This window comes from Thermobia domestica, chromosome 4, assembly GCF_964235325.1.
Source record: "Thermobia domestica chromosome 4, izTheDome1.hap1.1, whole genome shotgun sequence".
Lineage (NCBI taxonomy): Eukaryota > Metazoa > Arthropoda > Insecta > Zygentoma > Lepismatidae > Thermobia > Thermobia domestica.
Window position 1 is genome coordinate 144,674,759 of NC_137457.1, and position 23,474 is coordinate 144,698,232.

The 23,474-nt window shown below is 34.0% G+C and overlaps 1 protein-coding gene across 1 annotated transcript in view; it reads left to right on the top strand.

Moving 5' to 3' along the window:
• LOC145682902 (uncharacterized) overlaps positions 1 to 23,474 on the top strand; it is a 1,185,542-nt gene that overhangs the window by 4,888 nt on the left and 1,157,180 nt on the right. Inside the window, exons 2-4 of the mRNA XM_081754263.1 lie at positions 3,593 to 3,679; positions 4,369 to 4,456; positions 16,578 to 16,595. Coding sequence (XP_081610389.1) covers positions 3,656 to 3,679; positions 4,369 to 4,456; positions 16,578 to 16,595 — 130 coding nt within the window. The 5' untranslated portion in view covers positions 3,593 to 3,655. The remainder of the gene's footprint in view (positions 1 to 3,592; positions 3,680 to 4,368; positions 4,457 to 16,577; positions 16,596 to 23,474) is intronic.

A 23,474-nucleotide genomic window follows, 5' to 3' on the forward strand; every position in this document is an offset into this window, starting at 1 on the left:
TACTTCCCAGATACCTGAAATTATCGACATCTTCAAATTCTCTTTGCTCTACTCTGATCCGTAATGGCGTGTTACCACGGGAAATTCTAATGACTTTCGAATTTTTCGATGCTAATTCCCATTCCATATAGTTTTCCAGTACCAACTGTTTTGTCAATCATCTCATATAGTATTCTTCGGTTTAGCTATTATAACCGTATCATCTGCATACCTGGTCTTGTTAATGATCTGCCCTCCAATCTTGAAATCTCCAATACCCATTATTGCTTCTTTCATTAAACATTCTCTGTAAATGTTGAATAATTGGACCAACAAACTACATCCTTGTCTGACTCCTCTTCCAATCTCAACACTATTGGCCTCTCCTTGATTCAAGCGCAGCTTTATTCGTAGTTCTGTGTACAGGTTTTGAATGAGTCTTCGATCTCTCCAGTTGACTCCTATTTCTTTAAGTATTTTCAGAAGTTTCGTCCAATTGACTCGGTCGAAAGCTTTTCGGCAGTCAATGAAGCACAAACACAACTCTTCCTTTACATCAATAATTCTTTCTGATATAATTCTCATCAATCCAATAGCATCTCTGGTGCCTTTTCCTTTCCGGAATCCAAATTCATCTTTTTCTAATTTCTCATCTATCTTACTTTCCAGCCGCCTATTCAGTATGCGTGCAATGATCTTTCCAGTATGGGAAATTAGGCCAATGGCTCTGTAATCGCTGCACTTCTTTTCTAGGTTTTTCTTGGGCAATTTAATTATGTAACATCAACAAAATGCTTTGATCATTCTCCACTCAGGCATATCTTCTTAATAAGTGAAGTCAGTACTTTCATTGCCTTGTCTCTTAATCCCTTGAGCAAATCTACTGGTATGTCGTCTTCTCAAGTGACCTTTCTCCTTCGCATGTCTTTGATTACTTGTACTCTTTAACTTTTCAATATACTGGGTCCTTTTGCACTTCCGCCACCAGGAGATTGTGATCCGATTCAATGTCCGCTCCTGGAAGTGTCTTCCCGTACGCTATTCCTGAAACGTTGCTTCACAAGAATGTAATCGATTTGGTAGAGTTTCGTATCTCCTGTCCTTTTCCACGTGTACAGCTTGTTTTTCGTTTTCTTGAACCACGTGTTAATGACCAGCAGATCATGTTAACTTTTGACCTCGTTCGTTTCTTCTACCTAGTCCAAACGGTCTCACTACCTTATTCTCAGCTCCTTCTCCTACTACGCTGTTGAAGTCTCCCATTACTACGGCGTTGACCTTACCTCTTCCTTCCTGATGCAATATGTCACTTATCTGATCATAAATTACTTCTACTTCATTATCATCATGGCCGGTTGTTAGCATATACACTTGTATTTATCAAAATATCCACTGGTTTTGATGGAGTTTAACAAACACCAAGCGGTCACTGCAGTATTCCACTTTGGTTACACTTCTTGCTACTTTGTTCTTCATTGCACTCCTGATAGAATTTACAAATTAAATGAATAAATGATTCTGTAAATTGGTATATTTGCCCCGATTATCACACGTTGAGAACTAGGTGAATATAATGTGTTGTTGCGAATAACGTCCACCCTAGAATTCGGAATGTTCAAAATTGAAATATACAATTAGCACCTAGACCTGAATCATGCTCTCATTTCTAGAGAATGTGTTAAAGTTATATTGAAACACGAAACTTCCAAAACACAGTTTATTGAAGTTCTCCTAAAGAAATGAATCAACACAGACCCTAGTCTAGAAGTAAATAATGTTAAACTATTTCTTGACTGACTGCATCCACAATATTGCAAATTTGATGTTATTCTCTCATTGAAATGTACGCTTTTAAAGATCTCAAGCCAGTATCAACATTTTTGGTCATTTGTAATACAAATGAATATTTAATACAAAAAATAAATAAAATAATGTCCAGTACCTTTTTAGTACATTTGGTGCTTAAAATAATCAGAACCTATATTACGCTTGATGGTTTTCATGTGCTGGATGGTGGTCGCTTACTTTAAGAGAAGAGATTAAATAGAAACTACTTTGAAACCAAATAATGACGTGTAGTATTAAAACAGTATTAAATCACATAAAATACAGTATTTCACTTTGGCTTGACTAATATCGACATGAAAGTTATAAATAAAAGAAGCACTATAAAAGTTATGCTATTACAAGTCAGAAAAAATATAAAAATTTTATCCCCTTTAAATCTCATGTAGATATTATTCAGAAAATAGCATTAATTAGATTAAGATCAAGCACAATTAAATAACTATATAAATGTGATGAACATAATTTGTTAGGTTCCCATGAAAACATTTTAAAAATCTAGAAAAAGACACGACTATTAACTTAGATGTGATGTGCATAAAGCCATAATTACGGAACTAATTAAACAATTTGTTAATTACACATACAAAATTATAATTTGTCTTTATTGGTTCCGATCGCGGAGTATGCTTATGTTGAATGTTTTCTATGCAAACTAGATACCTACGAATCTAATTTATTCAGCTAAGAAAATATTACATTCACTTCCAAATAAGTCTTGCTATAGTATTAATCATTGAGATGAACATCATAATGTTCAAGATATACATATTACGCGAATGAAAAAATTATTAACATTTTGCAAGATATTCAAAAAATCAAGTAAAGCAAGTAAAAATAGAATTGAAACAAACCGAAAAATGAAATATTTCAAATTACTCCCACGGTTTGAATTGTAGGATAAAGGAGATGTTGATAATGAGAAATTAATGAAACGGTAGAATGAAGGAAGAAAAAGGAAACGGAAGAAGCCCGAAAAGAGCCACGCACACAGTGTTCATTTAAACATACTGATGTATATATTTCAAGTTAATTTAAGAATAGATGTACTCAATGTGAATATTTAACAACCATGTGAATGAAACTTAAATGTATGTAGCCACAAATTAAGAACAAGTATTGCTGAAAAATATAACGACAAACTATCAGATGTTGGGTAAAATAAATGATAAAAATAATAGTCGAATTAAATGCCAGTGTAAAGTTAATAAGAATTTGGCAATTATATGCTCATCACTTAACTGTGAAATTAAGAGTTTCAGCTCAGTTATTGTAATATTACAATTATAATCGTAATATTGCTTCGTTATAAGTTTGCAAATTGATTGTTTAAGTTATTGTTCTGTTTCTTAAAATGTTAGATAAGGATAGATTAAGGATAAGTAAGGTTAGAATTGATATGTATTAAAGATGTAAGACATATTACTGTTTAAACACGCCGATATAGATACGAGGAATACTAGTAACTTTAAGATTACCAACTCATTTACGGAAGTGTTGATGACATGTGGATTGCATCTTGTTAGTCCTGTAGAGCAACAGAAACACTAAACATCATTACAACTCTTAAATAATATACTTGACAGAAGTAATTAAGAAATAATTATATCAATATGAGTGCAATAAGTCAACAAAATTTAGTAAATGGAACTCACACTGCCAAATGCATTACATAATAAGTACAAAAACATCAGAATAATGCAAAGAAACTTAAAAGTGCTTTTGGGATATTAAGCTATATAAACATTTCAGCAAATCCTTCTTACAGGTTATGGTGTAAAGAAAAGAGAGAAAGCTATGTAGTATTACCACTAATAACTTCAGATATAACATGACGCATCCTCAAAGTCACAAGGTAAACTTTCTTTTAAAAATCTAAAAACTCACCTACTAGTTGTTTATTTTAGTGTTAGTCAATTACGTCTACCTGAACAATGGGCCATATTGATGTAAAAATGCTATTTTTAATATACTTAGGAAATAAAGTAGTGGGTACGCGGAGGCCTTTCATTTGACTATTAATTCATTCGAACACCATTATGCAATTACTAATTAATAAGGCAATGACGAACGAATAAAAACATTAATTATTCTAAATCTAAAATCATATCCATAACTTAAAAAGCATTAATGTAATAATCCAGAAAAAATAAATATTAAATATATCAAATGGAATAGTATCAATATGAAGTGGCTAATAATAAACTTAAGAGTAAACTTAAGAGATGAAATCACACAATCTATTACGTGTTTAAAATATATATAGATAAAAATAATGCATTCAGATAATAATAAGTTACAGGAAGTACCATTGATGCACTTTCCTAAAACATTAATTTCTAAATACCTTATAAGGTCATATTTTGAGAAAATCGATGCTATGAAGAGTTTTAATTGGTTTCGTCATTTCTTAGTTGTAATTGGCATTAGTATTTTTAACTTTTAACTACTCTATTTAGAATACCAAAACTAGTTCTTAACAAGCATTCTAAACTTTCATTGATATTTATGTACTATAATTAAAATATCATATTTTATTTCTAGGTGACACAACATATAGGGATGTTCAAAATCACTATCATTTTATTGACTGCGTATCACTTGGCCCCAACTGTTTCTCATATTAAACATGGTAAGGTTACGATACAATTTAGCGTTAAGATCAAAACATTAATAATATATTTAATGTCAATGAAGTTATTTAATGCTAATGTGCCTCTAAAATACTAACTTTGTGTTCAGAATAAATGTTAAACACCCACGGATCTTGAACACATACTTCCGTTATTACATAATTTCAGTTGATTCTTTATAAAACTGTTACAGACAATTAGTGTATGTAAAAGAGTTTGTTTTATACTCGTTTTCCAAGCTCGAACTGAATGTGTTAGAACTAGTATTCTCTTAGAGATATACCATTTACTTGATATGAAACATACGTTTTAGATTGGATACTGAAACATTCTCTAAATATATATATCTTTGTTAATGTTGATCTTAATTAATTGGTGCTGTTGATTCCATACTTAATCACTATTTTGAAGTTGTTTTTGTGTTTCTGTCAAACGTAGCATAAAATTTGCTTATATATTGAACAAATTCAGAAAATTATTCAGTTCACAAACTGTGCTAGATGTTTCTGTTTAGACAGGATATATTTAAATATACTAACAATCGATTTTACAAATTGTAATCACAACATTTATAAATTCAATTAATTTTGTTTCACATGGTTACAAAATGACCTTGTGGTGTGGATTTTTGAAGGAAACTGATTTTAATTGGTCGGCAGATACTTCCCACTGGAATATTGTTTTGTACGTTTAGCTAGAAGTAAAAATGATTTCATGTCAAAACTATCTCGTCAAATTTAACAAATGCAATGTAACTTATCCTTATAAGTTAATTAGTAACATATAATTTACCTATGTGCTTAGTAAATCGTTAAGGGAACGTATTAATATATCTAATTTTTATACGTCTTATTGTATTGAGTGGATTGCTGTGGCTTAAAATTCAATGATGTGCTTGATTTGTACCTGAACTGCTTCATGTATCAACGTCGATTGTGATGATTATTGAAAGTTTCTATTAATATGAAAAGGTGCGTTAATAATTTTTACAGCAGTTACGACCCTCTCTCACTCTCTCTCTCTCTATACATATATATATATATATATATATATATATATATATATACGACTTTGAAATGAATGTATACATAAAACGGTACAGAAACACATTTTACAAAAAATAAATCTCTGCATTTTGTAATATTTCATTAAATAAAATTATGAATATATACATATTTCATAATTGAATAAATTTATATTTAATTATCTTTGTTATCTGGAATAGAATTTTACATGTAGCTGATAAATTTACTTTTATCGATAATCAATAAATCTTTGTCTGTTTCTTGTTTTGGTTTCTCCTTTCATTTCTGCTGTAACTATGATGTAATTCTTTTATTTTTTATTAATTCTTTTTAAAAAATCTACTTTGTATCTTAATGTTATGTTGTGTATCATAATACATGCTTAACGCAATTTTTTTTCCACTAAGATTACATTACGGTTAAAACTTCCAATACTATTTTGTATTTAATTCAAAATTCCATTTTGTAAAACAGACTCTTCATAATCTTGCTTCGTTATCTCTGATTTTTGTTTGTTTTTACTTTATTTAAATACATGTTTGTTATTTTTTTCAAAACAGTATGTGTTTATTATATAAAACTTACAATTTTGAAACAGTACAAATTTATTATCAAAATTTCTTAATATTTCATTACTTTTATTTCATGTCTTCATGTTTACTTGTAACACTACTCCAAGTCGATCTATTTGGAGAAAATTATATTTTTATGTAATGTTTTCATTTCTACGTAAGATATAAAAGCATCAAATGAAATACTACATTACGATCCAACGATCAGGGAATCCTTACGATTTAAAATACGCCTTACCATATTATTTTCTAATTAACTTTATACAATATGTTTATCTTTACATTTAGTAAGGCAAATCGAGAATCTGTCCTTTTTATCACAAAATGCATAATGTAGCAAAAGTTTTCCAATAAGCTTTACAACTACTGTACACTACTCTGTTAAAATCGGCCAACATCTTCCACCGCAAAAAAGTTTTTTTTTTGTTTTCACTGTTGGGCCGCGTTGGCTCAGTAGTGGAGCGTTCACTTCTGGTGCTTGAGGTCCGGGTTTGTTCTCAGGCCTCGCCAAGTGAACTTTGTGGTGGACAAACACCGTGTGCGTGGGTTTCCTCGGGGTTCTCCCGTTTCCTCACACTTTCTTCATTCCACCATTTTATTTATTACTCATCATCACCGTCTCCTCTAGCCTAACCAGCATATACGTGGGAGGTAAAACTCAAAGATTTCATTTCATTTTTTGTGATATTTTGTTCTACACATGTTTAAGGTTTTAACGAACATTACCACATAGTATTATATTAATTTGCATTTGTTGCTGCTGTGAGTGTAATAATGGCTTTGATGCAATTTATGACACTGTTCTTTATAATAACATTAGAAGGGAAAGAAAAATATTATATGAAAACCACAAATAATTTTTCTTTCTTATTCTTGTCCAAATAGTAAATAAAATTTATTTTATTTTGTCCGTTTCCAAATGTAAAATTGCATTTCCTCATGGAAGAAGATACACAAACATTCAACATCCATCGAATTATCTCTTTTTTGTCGGAACCAATAGTAGTGTTTTAATCTTTTAACAGTAAATGCCTATTGAGTTTGCCGAAGGACAAAACTATGTAACGTCGTCACAGTAAAAATTGCATTGCGCGCTAAATCGAGTCTGGACATTCCAAACCTGGATATCATAAGTTTTAAGCATGTAACCTCCACACGAGGCACCATTGGTAATTCGAAAACGATGCATATACTTTATCATTATTGTTGATGTTACTCAAACAACTTGACTTTTAGCTATGTTTTGTCAATATTTACCTCACGTACTATACAGGATCTCTAGTCTTCTTATTATGTTTTTGCAAGAAGTTTCCAATTAGACTTCTCCTTATTACAAATTTTGAGATATATGAACAACTTAACTTTTTCATTCATTTTCCATTGACCTTAATGCTCATGTGCCGTGATGTTTTACCATGTTCCATCCACTGTAGAAAAATTTCTTTTTTGAATGCAGAATCTACTACTCTTCGATATTTAAACTGCATGTCAGCCATCTCTCTCTTCTTTTTGTGAATTATTTGTATTTCATTGATTTTACCATTGACATTAACATTAATGTTTCAGGTTTTCTTACTATATTCCATTCATTTTACAATAATTTGCTTTTGGAATGTAGAATCTGCATAATATTTTCTATATTTCAACTGAAATTTGGAAGAGTGTATTCACATCACTGCAATCGATTAGGTTTTTTTCTGTTTAAGAATGAACAACCGTATCTGCAAAAATATTGTGTTCTTCAATTTTAATAGCGAACTGTACGAAGTTCTATTTTTAAGCGCGGAAAATTTAAACTGAACTTCTACAAACTTGTTTCATGAAATCGTAGAAAATAATAACCAGTTCGAATTCAAATTCAAGGTTCAAACTTGTATCAAGAGAATTAGTACAATATCAAATATTGGGAGCCACTGTGGCTCAGCGGTAGAGCACTCAAATCTGGTTCAAGTGGTTTACCGTTCGATCCAACCTCGAGAAATGTGAGCTTTGCGGTAAATGAACACCGTGTGCATGGCTTTTCTTGGGGTTGCCCCGTTTCCTCCGTTTCATTTTTTCTCCTCATCACTGTCTCCTTTAGCTTAAACATAAGAATTTCATTTCATTTTATAACCGTTACTAGGTTATATAAATATTTTTTGTGGACTCTCTGTATATTTTGGAAAGACAGAAACCTTTCTTCGATTTATACTTTATTTTGCGACGCAAATAATTCCTTTCTTCGAAAGAAGTTGCTAGTAACCGATTTCTTTCCCACGAATTACAACAAAGGTGTCTTTCATCGTTCACCAATACATACATATGAAACTTTTTTTTTTTTTTTTTTTTGCGGTGGGAGGATTAGAGTGAGTAACAAAGACCACACTCATTTTCTGAACTATGTATATGAAACAAGTATTTCTACTACTTCGATACTTTAGTGTTTCTTCCTTACTCATTAATATATAAATAATACATTATATAGTTATCTTTTTAAGAAAATGAAGTGTTTTCGGCAATTACGTATGGACATACTAGCATGGACAACTTCGACCTAATCAGTCTGTAGCCTGGCAATATTGTTCAGCCACACTTTATCTAGAGTTCTCACGACCAAGTTATCGTCGTTTCTTCTATATTGTTGTAAATGAACTGTGAATTAAGGCAGATTCTTTCAACATTTAATTCGCATATCTATACAGGTGATTTAATCTGATTATATTTTAAAATGAAATGCCAACATTGGTCAATTGGTAAAGCCAACTCATATCTGGAGCATATCAACTCTAAGAGTTTTCTCCGTCTGTGTATTCAGACAACATGTTCGTTTAATTCTCTACAGAATTAAGTAAAGCTGCGAACGTCTAGTAGCAGCCCAATGACTTGTACAGCTGTTTTCCCCCGTTTAGCGAAGTCCCGGTTTCGCTGACCTAGTGTGAACCAGTTTACGATATTTTTTTTACTTTTATAGCATGCCAAAACATGTTCATTTCATCGATACCTCAATTTAAGTTTTTGGTGCATTCTCAGCGTAGCCGAAAGGAACTTCCGGTGTTAATCCACAGTGCAAATCGCAGAGAACATTAATTAACGGTGTGAGAAAAGTATTTGTGGCGAACTCCCAAATATCATATATGTATGTATGTGTGCGTGTGTGTGTGTGTGTGTGTGTGTCTGTGTACGTGATACAATTTTAAATGACTACAGCATCGTAAATTTTGAAGTGTATTTTGATATCTGTGAAAATACTTAAATCTTTATATCCATATCAGTGTTTAGTGTTCTGATTGTTTTTCTTCTATTTATGTTTTTACACAGAGTGCACTTAATAAATAAGCATAGTATTATTTTATTTAATGAGTTTACGTTGCATGTGTGAATTATATTTTTGTGTGTCTGGGTCTGAGCAATCATCTGGATGTCCGTGAGGATTTCGAGACGAGACATCCGAACCTCTCGGTGCTTGATACCCATCTCATTGTTGGGACCTGAGAGCGATTCAGGAAAGTTCTGTAATCCCTTTTTGGAAAAGTTCTTTAATGTCTTAACCCTCTAAGTTCAGATCTCTTGAAATTACTCGTTGGTGGGACAGCAAAAGGCAAGTATGCAAAAGCGGTTACAATATCGTTTCATGACAAATATTCGGGTCTGCGTACAGTTTTAAGTAGAATATCTTGCTAACTTATGCTAATGTGATTGGATGATAGCAATGAATTTCGCAGAAATAAAATGATGTATTGAAATCATAAAAGAAATGGAGGAGAAATTCAAGACCATTGGAAGATTGTTCTCATCCCCGTCATATCTCACCACGTGATTTTAGAACGTTTAAAACGTTATCACGAGGAACACATGAAATTCGTGAGACTAAAGAAGAGAAGAGATAGAAAAATATATTAGAAGTAAACAACTGAATTCCGAACAGGTGCTTGATCAAATTTGTTCGACATCACCATAAGTAAATTCAAGTTAATAGTGTGATAACACTGGACCAAATAATTATTTTTCCCGTTCATGTACCACGGAACTTAAATAAGAATTAATATTGTCTCGTTGAGTATCAAAATGACACGAACATTAGTACTAAGGGCACTGGGAAGAGTAAGAGAGGATGAAAGTGGACATCATTACTAATCTGAGACACATCGGTCTATTTGCTACAAATTTAAACATCATTACGGTCACAGTTCATCGTCATCAACTACTGGATAACATTGGGAATCTATTGAAGCCTCAAAACTTAAACCAATCTTGCACTTCATTATCATTTCAAACTGTGATTCCTACCAAGCTGAAGCAAGTAAGAATCTATAGCAAGATGATCTCCAGCACTGCGATACGTACGGAGTCTCTGATCGAGCAGCGCTTGTCTCTCCTCAACTTATTCAAAGATGTGAGATTAATCTTGTTCGCAGATACGTATCATGTAATCGAAGAAAGGAAAATAATAAGAGAGTTTTCAAAAATTTAACTTTTCCAAAGGTTTGAATTTTATACAATTAAGATCATAAATTAAAAAAAGGAGCATTCGTGTTTCAGTCAAGAAAGGTAGTAAATATTATTGCTTGAAACGGACTGAAGAGCATACAAACCTTGTCTGATAATCGATAAACGAATACTACGTAATGTCACACCTCAAATATACCATTCACTATATTTCAAGAAACTACGTTTGAGTTATCTTCTAATATCAATGTATTGATGTTGGCTGTCATTGGACGTGATGTTAATGTGACTAATATGATCACGAATAGCAACGTTATATGATTATTGAAGGAAGAACTGGACAGACATTTGCACGGGCAAGAATGTCTGCTTCTGCCAATGTACTCCCCATTCACAGATTGTTCCAATATTTATTTAGATGGTGCCACAACTCGGAAATAATCGCAAAGCAATTTGAAATCTGCAACAACTTGCCACTGACGTAATTGTTTTTTGTTCAAGCAAGGCGCCAAATCTGCGTCAGAAATAGTTCTAGATCTAAGCAAAGAACATAAATATCCGTACAAGAGTTTTAAAACAGTTGTTACTCAGGATTTTTCCATGAGTTTACTCAAAAGAAAACCTTTATAAATATGTAAGATGCTAGGCAAATAGCCCAGCCCAAAAGATGCGTTAGTACAAAATTGAAAACTATTGATCTTGCATACTTTCTGCCACCATTTCCCAAGATTGCTGATTTCCCTACTAAACAGAGAAATATGTATTTTGGCAGCCCGGAGAATATGTTACTGACTATGATGCACCACAGCAGAAAACATATTCGATAACTTCCCATTAAGATAATTAAAAGTCAGAATATGTGAGGCCGCAACCGTTGAATGTTAGAACAAGGAATAGAAAATCACAAGTTTGAAATTCGATTTTGGAGATTACACGAATTTCGTTTGGTGTCAAGACTGCAACGCAACAGAGTCTCCTGCCACTTTCTCTCTATCACTACCAGAATTATTGCAAGTAGATCGGACAACGCGGGAAGTACCACGATTTCATTGCCATACGCAAAACTTGAAAAGGAACCTGAAATTGTCAAATGAAGCTTCCGATTCCGTTTCCGACCCTGATACAAAAGAGGGATTTATTGAGAACAAGATCCATTAACGTAATGTCATGTCACCTTTGAAAACAATGTTCTTTCATAAAGATGTCAAGTAGTTCCTACGCTGTTGCTGGTTCCATAAAAATAACATGAAACAAACGCATGTTATTATCTTTAAGATACAAAATGATCAACGAGTTAGAAATTGAATTTTTCTCTTTGCGATATTTCTGTAGGTTTCAATGAAGATATATGCGATAACCGTAGCTTTACAAAGAAGAAAATATTATCTCAAAGTAGTGAGGAAGTCTATTTTATAGCATAAGGGCACAAAGATACTGTCCAAATTTCACATGGTAATTATAACATTTAATAAGAAACGTTTGGCGCCTTAGTGGTTTTTTGACTTGAGATATTATCGCAATCTACCTTAATCCTAGGAACAACGAAGTATTTTGGATTATATCGAACACCAACGCGGCTTCTTTGATGTCCACACCATAAAGGTCATTATTTCTCACTCAAAATAAGTTATCTTGTTTTGGGACGTCTAAGATATCATATATTTTTATTCACAATTAGTACTAGGTTTCTGAGTGCAGTGTTGCCAACCATATGTATGTAATATTTTATGTTACAATTTTTCATTTATGTCAGTAACTATGACCTATTTATTTTATTTGTTTGTGTAGAAAAACTATCAAACTTAGATCAATAGCAACTTAGTACAGTGTAGTATATGTAAAAAGGCTGCTTCTAAAAGCATTTTGGTGGTGATGCAGTAAAGTGGAGTAGAATGGAAAAGAGTGGGGTATGCTTCAGTATTTAAATGAAATAAGTATCATTCTTTTATAATTCCATCCCAGATTTCCTTGGAATGTCGAAATTCTTTCAACTTGTGTTTCCGCGGAAAGACAGACAGTGTCATGGACGTTCATTAGACACTATAGGGGATGCCACCAGAGAAGCAGTGTCGCCAAAACAACATAAGGTACAATTTTTCTAGTAGCACAACGTCAGATTTTTGTACCTAGGGAATGAACATGTAAAACGTAAGCAAACAAGCTACGACTTCTCTGACAGTTTTGTAAACCAAGACAACTATAACATCAAGAATACTAAAAGGAATCCACAGCAGCAAACATACCACAGCTTCTATTTGTTCCATTTGCATTATCAAATAAAATATTCAAATGAATGTCTTTTGCGTCAAAATCTGACATGGTTATTTCCACTTTGCTATATTTGAGATCACTACCTTCTATGTCAGATTCACTTTAAAGTTCTTTAAGTTCTTTCTCAATTTAACTTTGGGGAAGAGCATGATTTAGAATTTTTCCAATGCTGCTACATATTGCTACATGGAGTCAGAGTCACAGAATAACGAACTGATAATTTCCTATGAGACATGAGCCTTCAGTCAGTGTTGCAGACTGCTACTTGTAGATTCTAAGATTAAAAGTACTGGATAACACCAGATATGCATGCAGTATAATTCTTTCCAATCATTATTGAAACTTGATTCGCTCTCCCTTTCTTTACACACACACACACACACACACACACACACACACATATATATATATATATATATATATATATATATATATATATATATATATATATATATATATATATATATATATATATATGGGGGTGATTATAATATGCAGTAATATATTTAGGTGGTAGCAGGTTTGAAGGAGTAAACTAATAGAAAACAAAATACTTACGTGCCAAAAAAATCAGAAAAATCTATATACTAAATTCTATAATGTGCAGTTGGCAACACTGCACCAGAGTAATAGCTCAGAGTGACCCTGTATGTTGTAACACCGAATTTGTTTCATAGGAAAATGAAGCAAATAGCCAAAACACTGGAATATAACAGTTAGCGTATGCGGTGAATAGCCCTTTAGTACTTCCAAGGGGGGCTCTGAGTCCCAAAACACTTTCTTTATTTATTAATAGAGAAAAATAAACCACTAAAAACTAAGTAAGTATGCTTCATGTTGAATGGTGTCAAGCTAAACAATATTATTTTTTTCGGATTTTTTATGCAATTAGAAATGTTACATAATGTATGATAAATAATTTGTAGGGCTCCCATGCTTTCCCTTGGGATTCCAAGGCTTAATAATGAGCAACCACATCAATAACATATTCTTCCCTTGACCAGTCCTCTCTCGAACAGACCCGTATGTTTCCTAATGTAACATAGTGACAGATTTTATACCGAGGAATAGCCGATTCACTTTTATTATTCCTAATGTAGAATTTTTCCAATAATAATGTTCATAACACTGGCCAACGTCAGTTTAGTTACAGAGAGAAAAGCCTCTGATTCTGACTAATTTCAGGATCTGAATTCCAAATTGATTCGAGATTGATTGCCAATTTTGACGTTTTTAGGGACGGCTTCAGTTGTCATCCAAGTAACCGATCTGACAATGCTATTTCAGTAAGAAAAAAAAATTAGAATTCACTCAGTTGGCGACAGAGAGGACCTCCTTTTGTTGGCTTATATATATATATAACAATGAATACCGGGAGTACGGGGATGATTGAAATGCTGAACACTTGTGTTCCTCCCCCCTTTGTTTGTTTGTTTTTAACCCTTATCCGGGCAACCGGGGTCTCACAAGCCCAGTAACTTCATTTTCTTCGAATTTCTCAGTAACCATACATATTTCGATGACATAAAATTCTGAATTCTTCTATCCTTAGTCGAAGTTAAAATCATGAATATATCGAGTTGGTAAAGCTAATGGATTATTTTTGAAAAAGTTGAAAACCTTTTCTTGACGTAACCTGGCAACCGGGCCCTAGGAGGCCCCGTAGTCTTTAGTGCAATTCCTGTGAAATACTAGTTCAAATCGTCACATAATTATATATTGAACATGTAGCTATTGTAACCTTTAGTCGGAAAAGTATGCGACAATTGACATTGAATTTTACGTGTTCTGCACGTAAAATATATACTGGGCCTGACAGGCCCCTATTACCCGTTTACGTTACAAAAATGTCTGTACCGGATTTGCTATTCTGTTTGGCTTAGAAAAGGGTTACACAAAATGCTGCTTGACAAAAATATATATATTCTAGATTAGTAAGAACAGTATGCGACAAGACATTGAATTTTGAGTGCTCTGTACTTAAAACATGTACTGGGCCTGACAGGCCTCGGTTGCCCGTCTACGTTACAAATATGTCTTGCCCGGATAAGGGTTAAATCAGTGAAAGCGGTTTAAAAAGTAGGGTCTATGTGGCAACAATGAGCGGCAGGATGACGCGGGCGAAAAAAGCGCCGACTGCGCCGTTATTGCGTTGCTCAGTCTTGCCTTTTGCATTGCAGTAAGTAATCTCTCAAGTGTATAAGCATTTTGTCGGGAGAATTGACTTGGAATTTTTACGTCAGTAACTTCAGTTTTACTTTACCGTATTTTTAGAACAGTTTGCCTGTGTTTTCAGTACCTTTTATTGCGTTTATGTTATAAGTGGTTGTGCTGTTGCTGTAAGTTTCGCTTTCTTGTGCAAAATGTCAAGTTCTTCCCGCAGAGGATGTAGAAGCTCACTGGACAGATTTTGTTATATCTGTGGCGTATTTATGTTTAAGTCGAAGATTAGATAGATAAATGATGACGTTAGGAAAGCATATTATTTTTATTTTTGCTGCAAGATCTGTGATCAAGATAAACGCTAGGCGCCTCATGTGTGTTGTTTGATGTGTTATGCGACTCTGACTGCCAAGCTTAAAGGATCCAAACGAAGGATGCCCTTTGCTAATCCGTTGATATGGAGAGAACCCCGGAATGATTATGATGATTACTATTTCTGTATGACGAATACAGCAAGAAGTAATCAGAAGAAACAACGTGCCATCGAATACCCAAACTTGCAATCCGTGATCAGACCACTGCCCCATAGAGAAAATTTATATGTACCTACTCCTACGAAAGATTGGGAAGTTATGGATATTAGAGAGTCTACAGGAAGCGATGAGGACACCAACTCAATATCTGCAGATGAAGATCCGAGAGACAGTTTCTTCCACGTAGTGTCACTTGATCGTACAACATGAGTTGAATGATCTAGTGAGAGAGTTACAACTTTCGAAAGAGAAATATCAACTTTTGGGTGCTAGACTCAAAGAGTCGAATTTACTGGCTCCTGGAACTACTCACACTCACTACAGGAAAAGGAACGAGCCCTTTTCAGAATATTACAGAATGGAAGGGTCCCTTTGCGTATGCAAGGACATCAATGGTCTGATGAATGAATTAGAAATTGAACATGATCTATCTGATTGACGTATTTTCATAGATTCGTTTAAGTACAGTCTGAAAGCAGTTTTACTTCAGAATGGAAATAATCTGCCGTCTATTCCTATGGCACACTCTATTTAGATGAAAGAGACTTACGAGAATCTTGTACTCATTTTAAATCGTATTAACTACGAAGGATATGGTTGGCAAATATGCGGAGATTTGAAAGTTATTGCAATATTACTTGGTCTGTAAGTTGGATTTAGAAAGTACTGTTATTTTTGTGTCTTTGGGACTCATAAAAGATTTCATAAAAGAAAAAAATAAAGCAGATGATGTTATTTGCAGCTCTAAACATTAGACATTATAAATTACTCTGTGTATGTAAATGCTAACATGCCTAGACAAACAGAATATATAGTTTTATTAAACTTGTTTGATTCAATAAATTAATTTTACGAATTTTTAAAACTGAATGTCGTTCTTGACCAACTGTCGAAATAAAGTTGATTTCCTTTCGGCACGCAAACAGCTCATTGGCCGGTCCACTTCACGATAGCACATTTTCCCTATTATAGTAAATCTGGTAACTATACGTTTGACAAAAATGCAAGCTAATGTAGTAAAATGGATATCATATTCATGGTCTTAAAATTACCAGAATCAGTAGGTTTTGTTTCTGTAACTTTTCAAAAGTGTAAAAAGGTCGTCCTGTGTAATTTTATTTATTTTTACAGGTTCATACCACTTGTTCGGTAAGTTTTAATGACGTAGATATTACTGACTTTTGTAATACATAAATCTATTTATAATTTGTTTAAATAACGTGGTTTCTTCCACATCTGTTTTTGAAGAATTCCATTAAATGTTTTACGTTAAAAGCCTTTTATACCACAGTAAGTTCAATAATAATTGGTATTTTAATTTCATCAAACTCTTTTATATAAATTTATTTTCCTTAATTTGTTTACAGACTATAATTATCTCAACTTTATTATTTCGTTTATGGAGTCAGCATCAATAACAGATCTATCACTAACACGAACAGCAAATATATATTGAGAAACAAAAGAAATATAATCAGTAAAGTAACGACGTTTAAGGATTTTCGAAATTTCTTTTAATACTCTTATATATTAGAGAATCATCTGTATGCCACAAATTTCCTATTCCTTTCTAATAGCATTTAATCGTTGAATATTTTCCTTGATTATCTATGTTTTCCCAAATTCTATCATCTCTAACACATTCAGCTTTCTCTAGTCATTTGTTATTATTCGCAAGTTGTTAATTAATACAATATACATCACACATACATTCTTTAAATATGTATAATCATTTTTCGTTTACTTCTATTTTAATGATACTCATCTCAGTATTCATATGACTTATCAACTTAACGAAACATGCCATAGTTTTCTTTCGCTTAATCGAACTTAATTAATCCTCCTTTTCTGTACATATATATATATATATATATATATATATATATATATATATATATATATATATATATATATATATATATATATATATATATATATATATATATATATATATGTATGTATATATAAAGATAAAGATAATAACAATCCTTGCATTTCATCCATAACAGAGTGTATGTCTAATTGACCATAATTGCCTTCCTCTTTTTAGAATAAAATTGAAAATAATCAGAGTATGATTATTTAGAAATTATTTATATTAATTAACTCTTTATTCTATATGATTATAAAAATGTTTAATTAGAATAACTAGTATTGTGATGATTGGATATTTAATAGATCTTTATCTTAATCGACACAAATTTTTTATACGTTGTGTATTTATGGTTACATCAAAAGTGTATTTCCTCATCATTTAAAATGTTCTTTCTAACAAACATATTTCCAAAATGATTAGAACAAAATAATCTAAATTTGATTATACTTTTAATTTATGTTATGTAAATGTTGGTCTTAATATAGATACTGATATATGCATTTCATTTGAATTTTAAATTGCTCGTAAATTCTCAATCTCATTAACTATGTGATTACTATATATTAGTGTTGTTATTATTTATCTAACACTAGCAACTATATAGTATCATATTAAATATGTGTTACATATATATAGGGAGAGAGAGAGAAAACAAACTTAGCAGAATAATAGCATATTCAAAAAGAAGTAAAAATGTACGGAACGTGGGGGAAGTACCGTCCCATTGAAGAGCGACTGCGTGTCGAGAGGTTGGGAACATGAAGTTAAGAGGCCAGTAATTCAAAATCAATACACCGCTAAGAGTGCTGTCAAAAACGTCGCTAAGGAAGCCATTCCTACTCTATTGTTGAAAATGGGCCGCGGTGGCTCAGTGGTAGAGCGTTTACCTCTGGTGCATGGGGTCCCGGGTTCAAACCCTGCTCCCGCCAAGTGAACTTTGTGGTGGACAAACACCGTGTGCGTGGGTTTTCTCGGGGTTCTCCCGTTTCCTCCCACTTTCTTCCTTCCACCATTTCATTCATTTCTCATAATCACCGTCTCCTTTAGCCTAACAGGCATAACCGTGGAACGTAAAACTCAAAAATTTCATTTCATTTTCTATTGTTGAAACATTCATGATTAAAATCGTTGAAATGCGTGTGCAAGTGATTCTTCAAAGAAGCGCAGGGATTCCCAGATGTTCTGGGAAGGAAACTGGTGTGCCACACTTTTTAATGAAAGTGGGTGCATAATGAACACGATTTCGTTAGTACCCAGCCTAACTGAAGAAATTGCAAGATGGCGGACGTTTGGATACTAGAGTACCCGGAGTCACATAATTACACCAAGCAAAGAACCGAATAAGATTTAGTGCGGGTTGTCATTCCGGCCTAGACCTGGTGAAACTCAGAAGAACATGACAAATGTCAGAATGCTCGAAACGAAGTTGTACATTGGAAGTATTGTGTGGCACTTAAAGTTTGATATAAACTGTGCTGGCCGAAATCTGAGACAATAACGTCCCTCAGCTAGCACATTGTCTGAGAAAAGGATGGTGTCAGATAGCAGGATATTCGTTGGATAAGTACCATTGATCTTGTGGCACAGCGGACACAGTCAGATAACCTGCGACGGAAACAACGAAAGTAATAATTAAGAATGATTGTAAGGAGGGAGGCATGAGTTGAGTTGACAATAATAATAATAATAATAATAATAATAATAATAATAATAATAATAATAATAATAATAATAATAAGATAATGAAGAAAAAAGAGGAGGAGGAGAAGGAGAAGAACAACTTAATAAAAATACATAGTAAATGTGCTCTTAACAGCATAGCTTAATACACGAAAGCTTTACGTACAGTGTTTAAAAATGAAACCTACAATGCATAGCAATAAGGAAATGGCACAAACAAAATCAATAAAAGCGACGTGGATAGATGTTATTGCCACATCACTTTGTATAACATACTGAACATCAAGGAAAAACCGCAGTAGGTGAAAAGAACCAAAGAACTACACACTAAAATTACTCAACAATAACCGGCAATTTTAATTAGAGCGTTCGTCCAGTACACGAATAGTATGTAAACTTGAGTTCTGACGTTGTCGTATTGAATTTCACAGCTATACTTGCTGAAGGTTCACAAGAAATGTTGGAAGTTTCTTATCTATACGTTAATACAGCCAACAATTCGCCGCATCATGTATCGCGGAAACTACTCCAATCGTTCATCTTGGACCCTAAGCAAAATCGAGAGGGTTGAGGTCAGGTGACCTTGCGGCTTGTTCAACAGGACACCCCCATACAATCCATTTGACGGGAAAAATGTTTTCGGACATTAGTGAACCGTTCGACGGAAGTGAGCTGAAGCTCTGTCAGACATCACCCACATGCCCCGTCGTAGTTTTAGTGACACAACTTCAAGTTCAATAGGAAGAATCTCCTGCTAAAAAGTCCAGATACGTCTATCAACCTAGACACTGTGGAAGAAATACTGGTCCAAGTAGGTGATCATCAGTAATCCCAGCCTTAATATTGACGCTGAAACGGTTCTGATGGTACAATTTAAGCATTCTATAGGTATTTTCTGTATTACACAGATGGCGGTTGTGCACTAGCTAATGATGCCAGTCTTATCGATCGTTGCCATATCTACTATGATAATCGACAAAAGGAATCCATCAACGGTGGTGACCTTGTGCAAAAAAGTGTACCTACAAAACGTTTTGTCTGAAGGGAATTCACCAAGTGATAATGCCTGCACACGTTGAGGTGAAAGGTATAGTAGTCATTATCGTGAAGAATATTCAGCAAGACGTTTAGCTGATATTTTAGCGGAGCGTCACGTCCCTAGGTGCCAAGTCCCTACAATACAATAGGATCCTTCGTAATGTTTTGTAGCGCTAGCTCATCGAGGTCAATTGTATAAACATAATTATGACGTCCTCCACGTTCACCCGTTCCACCAGAAGAGTCTTTCACACAAACACAGGAAAATTGCATCAAAAGATTTAAGAGTCTGTTACTGTGAGTGGAAATATTGGCAATAAATTAGTGCTGCTTATTGACCATTGAATTCTGATTGACTTTAAGCGAGTACGACTTCTTCATGTTCTCGACATGAGTAGCGAACCATTTTAACTACACCACATAACACACGTTCACTCTGTAGTCACTCTAGTATAGCACTATAGCGTAACAAAACTGGATGTGCAGTGACTGAAATACTAGGTTGAATGGCGATCCTCAGCTACTCTGTGCATGCAGAACTTCACTTTGGCAGACAGGTAAACTCCAACAATTTCTGTTGTTGGTTGAAGTTTAACGTCCAACCATTGAATGATATGACTTGTGGCAAGGATGGAGCGGATAACAATATGAGGACAGAAGCTTCAACAGCCGTATTATGAAGTACCATGTCGGCATTCCTCCGGTGCGAATTTGAACAAAATGCGAAACCAGATGTCAAGATAGTCGTTTATCAGAGTTTACACCCAGAACCTTCCTAATGCTAAGACACGAAATCTTAGAGCCATGCCATGCTAAATTCTTGTTCAGTTCGCAGCCAGTTTCAATTGACTGACTTTCGTGGCACAGGTTTCATTGAAGATTTTATTTGTATCATTTACGGTGTGCTAAGCATTGCAGGCGACCTTTGAATCACCGTGCTGTTGTGTTTTCGTGTATTTCACTATGCTATTGCGAACACATTTACATTGTATTTGTCGTTACTCATTATTTCTCTTCTTATTCTTATCTTTATTTTTTTAATATTAAAATTCAATCTCGCCTTAGGTCACCTAAGCATTATTATTCGTTGTTTCCCTCGCATTTTTTACCTGTACGTGTCCACTATAATATCAAGTGAATATGATAATAGTACCTATTCATGGCCTAGGCTGCTACCTGACACCATCCTTTCTTCGGACTGAGGAATGTTATCTTTCCAGATGTTCGGCCATCACATATCAAAAGATACACGCATCACAGCTCATATATACCACACAATACTTACATTGCGCAATTTCGGTTCGGTCTTTCCAACATTTATCAGGGTTTTCCTCAGGTTCACGAGAACAAGGCCGGAATGACGACTGACACACGCTCTTTACTTGGTGTTCTTATGCAACCCTCTATACTCTAGTTGTGAAACGTCCAGCATTATTTAACTCATTAAGATATTGCTGTAAAACTATTCTTTATACACTCCCTTTATTCAATGAATGTGGCGCACTTGTTTCATTCGCAACATATCCGATAATCAATTCGTTCCTTTGTGGAATCCCTTACACGCACATTCCAGCGTTTTTCAATATGCATTATTCAATACAGTAGGCATGACTTCCTAAGTGACGTTTGTAATCACACTCTCTACGGTGTATTATGAACTAATGGAGTGTGCAGTTTATGTCCCCACGCTTTTGATACGCTGGAACTCCTGAACGGCGGAATTTCCCCCACGTTCTTTACGACTTTTCTTTACTTGTCTTTGAATGTACTGTAAACACCCAAGTTTGTCACCTTACTTAAAATTCTCCCTGTATAATATTAATTTAAAAGTTTGTTGCTTATTTTAGTATTGTTGACAATAGAGTAGAGACCGTTTCTTAGTATTTGCTAACTGATAACTGATATTTATGATTTAGCCTATTATAATTCAAGTCAGGATCGTAGTTTATTGAATTTAATTAAGAAACTGCACATAATGAATCATTTTCTTAGAAGTTTCTACAATTTTATTATTTCTTCACCACATTATTTTGATCAGTCCAACAATATTCATGGTTACTTAATAGGTTTATGTATTGCTCACTGCTATATGAATTCCTTTCTTCATATGAAGCATGAAGCCTCTCGTTTTCCTTCTTATTGTAAAACTGAAGAAGACAAATAAAATATATCGACGAATATTATGCCCATGAAGGCATACAGCAGAATTATGATAACATTTGGATGAAGTCGGGATTGAGGCAATGTGGAAAAATCTACCTCACCTTATTATATGGCAAATGGGGACAGCGCACTAATATGTCTCACAGTGTAATCGTTAGTGATAAAGTCACGTTTTTCACATATTTAACAACGGCGCCAGAAGAAATTAAAATTGTGGTCGTAATTAATCATGATAACTTAATTATCACTTACAGTGAGACATTGGAACTGAAAACGTCCCTTTAGGTTTTTCCAATGTAGTACTAGCCTCGTTTATTACTTCGTGGGCTAGACTTAAACTATACGATCTACTGATGAATGTAGAGAAATACAGCAATTTACTGTGACACCGACAGTATCATGTTTATACAGAAAAAAGACGAGAAGCCTTTGTTACCGCTTGGAAACTATTTTTGTGATTTAACACATGAAATTCCAGAAGACTGGAAGTTAACAACATTTATAGGTTTAGGCTCCAAAAAATACGCATATAGGCTAATAAATGCACATAGGGATTTTCGGCATATACTCAAAATTAGAGGTATTACACTAAATTATAAGACGTCTCAGAAAATTAAGTTTGAGAGTTTCTATAATTTATTGAGAATTAATTTTCTATTACTGTAGACTCTAATTGTCCAGACACTAATTTAGTGTCTGGACAATTAGAAAATCTTTGAGTTTTACGTCCCACGCTTATACCGGTTAGGCTAAAGGAGACGGTGATAATGAGAGATGAGTGAAATGGTGGAATGAAGAAAGTGGGAGGAAACGGAAGAACCCCGAGAAAACCCACGAGCACGGTGTTTGTCCACCACAAAGTTCACTTGGCGGGGCTGGGATCGAACCCGGGACCCCAAGCATCAGAGGTGAACGCTCTACCACTGAGCCACCGCGCCCCCCCCCCTGGACAATTAGAGTCCACAGTAATAGAAAATCCAAATAGTATAGTGCGTACACCAGGGTTAAGTATCTTTAGCTGTACACAGACAAAGACACACCGTGAGGTTAACAAAAAAACGTAAACGTATTGACGGACACAACGTGACTGACGATTAAACTATACAAAACGTGCAAGTGTGCCTTACGGCAGTAGGCCCACGAACGAGTGAATGTGTCTTGTATGAATGTCTCTTCTGCTTCTTTTTAATTTATTTTAATTAATGAATTTATTTATTTTCTTAATTCATTCTTATTTTTGTTCTATCGTCTTTTATCTTTTAACTATCTCC